This window comes from Quercus suber, unplaced genomic scaffold (assembly GCF_002906115.3).
Source record: "Quercus suber isolate HL8 unplaced genomic scaffold, Cork oak 2.0 scaffold_79, whole genome shotgun sequence".
In the NCBI taxonomy this organism is placed as follows: Eukaryota; Viridiplantae; Streptophyta; class Magnoliopsida; order Fagales; family Fagaceae; genus Quercus; species Quercus suber.
Genome location: NW_027069544.1, coordinates 674900 through 682365, shown reverse-complemented (window position 1 = coordinate 682365; position 7466 = coordinate 674900). Strand labels below are relative to the sequence as shown.

The 7466-nt window shown below is 32.3% G+C and overlaps 1 protein-coding gene across 1 annotated transcript; it reads right to left on the bottom strand.

The window, feature by feature from the left end:
- Positions 1–3426: 3426 nt before the first annotated feature.
- LOC112020975 (uncharacterized) lies at positions 3427–7261 on the bottom strand. The gene is made up of 3 exons (XM_065773738.1): positions 7069–7261; positions 5707–6137; positions 3427–4113 (listed from the first exon to the last, which is right to left on the bottom strand). Exons 1-3 carry the CDS (start codon positions 7259–7261, stop codon positions 3514–3516), a joined length of 1224 nt encoding a protein of 407 aa, XP_065629810.1. The 3' UTR covers positions 3427–3513.
- Between the last annotated feature and the right edge of the window lie 205 nt (positions 7262–7466).

Below are 7466 nucleotides of genomic sequence, written 5' to 3'. Positions count from 1 at the left end.
CCTAAATCAATCATGGCAATAACATTGAATTCACACTCATGGCAAACAACAATTTTACCTTTGAAAACCATTTTGGAGGAATAGGCCTGTTAATTAGGCTGAGTCTATTAGTATCAATAAGAATAGTATTAGAAAGAGCAGCTTGTTGACTAGGATTGTCTTCATTATTGTGCTCATCATGCCCACTATCAATATATTCATTATCACGATGTTTATCAATTTTTTATTTTAAACTTAATGATTTCCCTCTTAATATTAGTAATTTCATGTTGTAAATCATTAATAGTTATTTCTTTGGATTTCTTTTTATTAAACCTTTCCAAGGTTTCATCAAGTTGCTTTACTCTTTTATCATTTTCTTCTTTAATCATAGTTTTCTTGAACTTCTTAAGATATTCTTCTTTTAGCACAAGGTTATCAATTTGGCTTATTAAATTTATTAGCAGGTTTTCTTGTTCTTCTCCTTTGGTTTAAACATTTATTGTTTTGCGACCTTTGGTTAAAACATTTATTGTATTACAACAGGAATCTCGACAACCAATTTAATATGAGGGGGATCAGAAGATTCACTTGCTAATTGATACTTCGATTCGCTTGAGGTTAAAATATCAGTATCAGATGAATCAAAAGATCATGACTCAAGGATTCGAATCAAATCTTCTTTATCAATGTTATCAATATTTAAAATATTAGATTTGTTTTTTTAATTTACCAAGTTTTTGCTTGCACTTTTTACTATAGTTACCATATTTTTCACAATTAAAGCATTTTCCTTTACCAAATTTCTGTTTATCATTTTTTTTAAACATTTTTCTTTTTAGCATAGAAATCATCAGGTTTAGTGTATCTTTGTTTTTTTTTTTTTTTTTTTTTTTTTTTTTTTTTTTAATCTTTTATGTTTATAATCTCTATAGATTTTATCATGTTTCTTTTTCCCTTTTTTCAAGGAATGGGCAACAGGGGGTAAACCGAATTGTTCACAAAAATTACTTATTTCATATTTAGTTTTTTTACTGTTTTTTAATTGTTGTTTTAGCATTTTTTTTTTTTTTTAATCATTACACATGTTAATACCAGGTTTTTAATAGTGCTAAAAATATCACCATAGGTTAAGTCATCATAATTAATTGTATCAGTTTTATTAGTTAATTCTTCCTTTACCTTATGAGCAAAAAGATGAGGCAGACCAACAATAAACTTCTCTTTCCAATAGGGTTTCAAACAGTCTTCACAAAGCATTACCCTAGAAACAAAAACATCTTAATACCATCTATAACTAGACATAGTAGGGCATCGTAAGTTATTCAAATAGTCACTAATATGAGAAGTAATATTGGAAGTACCAATAAAACGTTTAATAATAGTATAGATCAAAGTATTAACTCCTTCAGGAATACTTCGACCAATTCTTTCATAAAAAATAGGTATACCATCATCATCTTTTCAACAGAATTTTTGATAAATTCTCTAGAATCTTCAATCAAGTATTTATCCCACCAATGACGAAGAGTTCCAGAAAAACCAATAGTGAGAAGATCAACAATTTCACCATGATTAAGATTATGATTGGTAACATAAGCAATAGCAACCATAGACATATGATTCATTTTGTTAAGAACTTCTTGTTCAAGTAAACCATCAATATTCCATTCATAGAGTTTGTCAACAGAAACAGAAAATTGAGTTTGAAACAACCTTTCTTCAGATTGCATATCAGGAGGAGTAGGTTTTGAATACCATTTTTTGTAAAAGTCATGGGATTGAGTTTACCAACAAACCTTTTTATTTTAGGTATGTCAAGAACAAGTTTATCAAAACTTTCAAGTTTCTCAAAATGAAGGGGGGAGGTTTACGCATTTGTTATTGAGATTTATGCATTTTCCAATCATCGAAAATCTAGGAGTATCATGAGATTTATGCGTTATTGAGATTTATGCATTTTCCAATCATCGAAAATCTAGGAGTATCATGAGATTTATGCGTTTGTGAGTGTATTAATATTTTTGGGTACATCTCATCACACATCTAGGTTTTGCAATGACTAGAAATGCATAAACCTTGAATTTAGTGTATGGAAAGTAATATTAAAAAAAAAAAAGCCTTCAATCATACATAATGCACATTCGAAGGAAGAGAGAGAGAGAGAGAGGCAATATGTTTTGCAAATAGCCAAATACTAGCAAATTGGAAGTAAATTGATATTTTATTCCAATTATATAGAAAGTAGTGAAATCAATGATGTTTGGAATTTACTACAGTATTAGAGGGGAAATTTTTAAATTCCTAATTTTCTCTCTCTAATATTGATAACTAGACATATCTAAATAATTTATAACTAAAAAAAAAAAAAGGAAACAAAAAAAAAAAAAAAAAAACATTGTTTGAGACCGAAAACCCAATGAAACCAATATTCTAAATCAGAAGGCTAAAACTTAAAATCACATCAAAATACAAATTTTCACTCCCTAATATCCAAAGCACATAAAATTTATCTTTAACATTTACAAATCGAATAGAAAAAAGGATACAAAGTTTTTTAGCATCCAAGGCCTAGAAACCCACATTTCAAAATGTTTAAAACAAAAAGAAAGAAATAAATCAAATTCATGAATTTTATCTCAAGGATTTGTCAATTAAAGAAAAGGCAAATATGAGAATAAAAAACAAAGAAAACACAACAATTTGAAAACAAAAATAAAATAAGAATGAGAAAACTTATGAGAGATGGAACGTAATAGAAAACAATAATCAAATAAATGAAAATACAAAACACAAATCTATTTTAAACCCAAACGTAAGAAAATTAGGATTGAAAACCAAAACTGAAACAACAACAACAAAAAAAAAAAAAAAAAGATTCCTCTCCCTAATATTCAAATTTCAAAGCACATAATATTTATTTGAAATTATAATTAAATTAATGAAAGAGATAAATGAACAGAAACTTTTAGGACCCAAAACGTATGAAAACCATCTTCCAAAAGCATAAACAAAGAGATTTAAATTGTTACAAATTCTGCCTGCCAAAATACAAGCACGCAAAGAAATGGAGTTGGTCATTAAGATCATCAATGCCCTTGCCCTTGTGGAAATATGCAATTACCTTTAACATGTGAAATGCATTCAACTGACTTGGAGATGTACAAATTAGTAAACCGACTATGGCAGAATTAAGCTTTCAGAATTGAAATAGAGCACTTCTCCAATAAATAAATTTTAAAAAGTGATGTTATGATAAATATGATTATGAAATTCATTACTTTTGATTTAATTATTCCAAATTACAATAAATCACTTTTGTGAAAACAACCTAAAATTAAATATTCTTATAAACTAAACTAATATACCAAATGACATAATAATTATATCATGTTTAATGTGTGGGTCTACGACGAGTTTATACTAAAATTCTAAAAACACAAAATATGATTGAAATAATGTTTCATAAAACATTTAGCAATTGTAGCCAAAATATTTGCAGCTGAGGGAACATTGCAAAGTGATTATGTGAAACTAGTTCATTTTCCTATTGAGAATTTCTGGCCTGAATGTGGAATTGAAAATTTCAGCAAAGAGTGGAAGGTGTAATGGTACAAATATAATGACCGGAATGCTAGCAAACACGATGGCCACAGTCACTATGTGCAACTCTACTTGTACCACAATAGAAAGGGCAGCACAAAAGGAAATCATCATCGTCACAACAGAGAAGAAAAGGGTGGAGAGACCTATAAGCAGCTTAGTGGGCAAGACATTGAGAAAATCTTCTTCAGCATAGCGTGATGTGAGAATTCCTAGAAACATCAACACTGAAGTTGAGGAAGCACAAAGAGACATTGCATCAGATATTATGAAAACGGTAAATATCATGTGATTTAAGTAGAATGGGGTGCCCGTATTCTGATCACTACCACCAGGAACTGTGAAAGCTGCAGAGAACATAATGGTAATTATGAGAGTTCCCACAATAGTAAAAGAACTTGCTGTCTCTTTTGCCCATTTCTCCCCCTCCTTCCGTAAGTCCTCATGGTTTTGACTGAATAATTCACGAGGCTTTTTGCCATCTATGTTTAAAGCTTCCTTGCACTTACGAGGCACAATGCTCTCCACTGCCTGCAATGGATTTTTTTAATAGCTAATAAGAATGCTACTAAAACTACATTGTGAAGACTAGGTTCAACCTACGTTCTTCTTCAAGAATAATTTAATGTGCAGGGAAACAATAAATTGATAGGAAAAAATATTTTTTTAAGTTGTGGCCAATGTTATCCAAAAAAAAAAAAAAAATTGTGGCCAAATGTACACTTCCAATTTGGTTTATAATCTAGCCTTTCTCCTCATGTTAGTTTTGGTAATATGAGTGTGCTATAAATGCCGTGTACAAAAATAAAAATGAAAAATATAATTTTTGGGACAAAACTACATGGCATTAGGACAAATGGAAAACTGTATGCATTACATTCTCCATTTTGTAATTTCACGTTTGAGGGTTGTGTCAATTCATGGATTTTTGACAAGATTATTGATTTCTTTTTTTCTTTTTTCATTCTTCTACTTCTTTTTTGCTTACATCTGGGGGAAGAGGGATTTGAATCTAGTTTCTCCCACTGGGAAAGACCAGACTATGCCACTGAATCACATGCTCTTGGCAGGACAATAAATTGGTGCTTCCTCCATCCCCAAATAATTGTAACTTTTTGAAATGACAAGATAATTGATGAAAAGTACAATTATGGTGATCTTCCTCAGATATCATTTACTTTGTATTAATGGTAGCACGATTCTTTATTTTTTATTTTTTATTATTATTTTTTATTTTTTTAAAAGAAAAAGTAGAGGCTAAAAAGGAGAGGCTATTAACTAAAAAGTTTCATTTTTTTTTTTTTTTTTGACATAGGAAAACTTCACTCAGATTAGTTGCACATCGCAGAGCATACTGTACAACAATCTTCACTGTTAATCAAACTCCTACGTAACTGACCCCACCCACCAAAACTAGTTGCCGAGTAATCCAGAAACTTTTCACCCCTGACGGGTTAAGCAGTTTATCCTCATGCCTAGGAGCCTATTAACTAAAAAGTTTCATATAATTTGGAATACCTAAAAGGGAGAGGCTATTAACTATTGTGGGACGGAGGGGGCATTATTTAGGAGATCTTGAGAATGGCTTTGATGCTTGAGTCAATAGGGAGCAATGAGTGTAAGGCAAGATGATGGGTCTTAACTATTGTAACCCCAAGTTGCAAGTGTTCCTGTAAATTACAAAAATCATTTTGCCTGTATGGGTTGTGCAGAAAAACTGTTTATTCATCTCACCTTTGGAGTTAGACTAATTAATCTAGCAAGCTGCAACTTAAGCTCTTTTTTAGCTAATATAATTGACTTGTAAGTGGGGGAAAAAAATAAAACAATAATCTTGAAAGAAAAAACACTCAAGTGAGTACTCAAATTGATAACTTGTCCTTGAAAAGTAAGCTCCCCAATTGATTGACGCTTTTAAGCTGCCAATTTCCATCCACACATTTTAGAAGTCATTGAGTTTCTGAGCAACTAGAATGTTTTGGAAGTAATCTGTGCACTGATGTTGTATAGAAGTGTTTATTTATATGATATTCAGACCATGACTCTGGAAACAGCATGAGAACTAGTAATATATCATTAATTAACCAAAATAGTTTAGATAAAGTGAGCAAGAGGAATGAAGACCTTAAACCATTGAAGTTCCCTTTGCATCTGAAGAGCTGCACCAGGTCTGCGATCAAGCTCAGAGGAAGGTGCTAACATTCCTGCCAAATGCAACATGTTATTATCAAACGCATCTATGTGAGATGTAACTAACTGCCTGCTTCCTTTAAGTTGAAATATGTAGTTGAAAATTTTTTCTCGGCGACATAGAATTGCATGAGAAAATATGCCTCTTAAATCCTCATCAACAACCCATAGAAGATCAGGACTAACTCGAGTCATCTCAATTATAAACTCAACAATTCCATGCTTGGCAGCTTCCAACATAGCTTCATAAGCAGAAGCCTTCTGGAGTTGTGATTCATCAAAACCAGATATTTTTCTACAAAAGCAAAGAAGTATTTCAAGGGCTTGGGCATGGGTCTGCTTTTGACTATATATTTTCTTGATTCCTGGGACAAAATTAACACACAAATAAGATAAGATGGTATCAGCAGAAGGAAAAGAACATTACCCAAAACATGACTGAAAATATCAAAAAATATCGAGTAAACTACTCAATGTGAGAGAGCAACGCGTATACACACACTAAGAGCATTCGCATAAACTCGTGCAAAAATTCATGTCTATTTTAGCATAAGAACCTGCTCCTTTTTTTTTTTTTTTTAAACAACCACTTTTCCTAAACACCCACATTATATTATTTAATTTTCTCTACATTTCATTTAAATATTTTTTCTTTATCAATTTTTATTGCTCTCCCAAATCACCTCTCTCTCTCTCTCTCTCTCTCTCTCTCTCTCTCTCTCTCTCTCTCTATGTGAGTAAAGAGAATATTAAAAAAAAAAATTTTGCATATGAATAGTAACCATGTATTTGCGCAATCACTGTAGCTAGAATCCTATTTTGCACAAATTTGCATGAGCTGATGTGGGTGTTTTTTGGGGTTGGTTATAAGATATATCCACTGGGGAGTGGAGCAAGTTGAATTTATCAGTTTATTACAAGGTTAGACAAACATTTTTCACAAAATTTTGGATACAGTCCGTGGCAAAATACAAAAAATTGATTCTTTATGGGATATGGCCAGCGGCAGAGTTAGGACTGTAGGATTGTTGGGGCCAAATAAGTGCTAGCAATGACAAGTTTATTAAGAGAAAGTGAAAATATGTTTATTTTTATTTACCCTTTTGTGTTTTTCTAAATAATGTCAAAATCATATGTAACTAATTTTATTGAGTTCAAGAAAATTCAACCTGAAGTCTCCAGACACTTGGTGTACCATGGGGTCTTTGTTTGCAATTTATCAATTGAAAATCCATTGAAGATAAATAAAAAAATGAGCAAACCTGACCACCAGCCCCTCCCCATCCTGTCCTCTACCAGGAACCTTGCCTACACCACTCTTGCCCCAACAAAAAGCATTGCCTCCACCACTAACCCTGTCCCCACAAGCAACTGACCCATGCCTTGCCACAAATGTTGCCCCCACAATGCAACACACAATTACATCCTCAGACAGTCTCTGGAAATGTTTGGTATCACCCACATCCTCACACCCCAACTTGGATTTCATTGCTAGGCATTCGCTGATTGATTTGCCTTTGGTAGGAGGTGATTATACTTGGTTTCGAGACTCTGATAGTCCTTCTATGTCCAGACTTGATAGAGTTTTGATGACAGCCGATTGAGAAGAGCATTTCTTAGATGTGACTCAAAGAACTCTCCCTAGGGTGGTGTCGGATCATTGTCCTTTGTTGGTGGAGGCAGGTGGTATGTCG

Excerpts from the sequence above, each read along its gene's own strand:
- LOC112020975 (XM_065773738.1), bottom strand. The coding sequence starts at position 7,261 with ATGAAATCCAAGTTGGGGTGTGAGGATGTGGGTGATACCAAACATTTC. Across the intron at positions 6,138-7,068 it reads TGGTGTAGGCAAGGTTCCTG|GAATCAAGAAAATATATAGT; the intron begins GTAGAGGACAGG and ends ATTTTGTCCCAG. Across the intron at positions 4,114-5,706 it reads GGGAACTTCAATGGTTTAAG|GCAGTGGAGAGCATTGTGCC; the intron begins GTCTTCATTCCT and ends AATCCATTGCAG.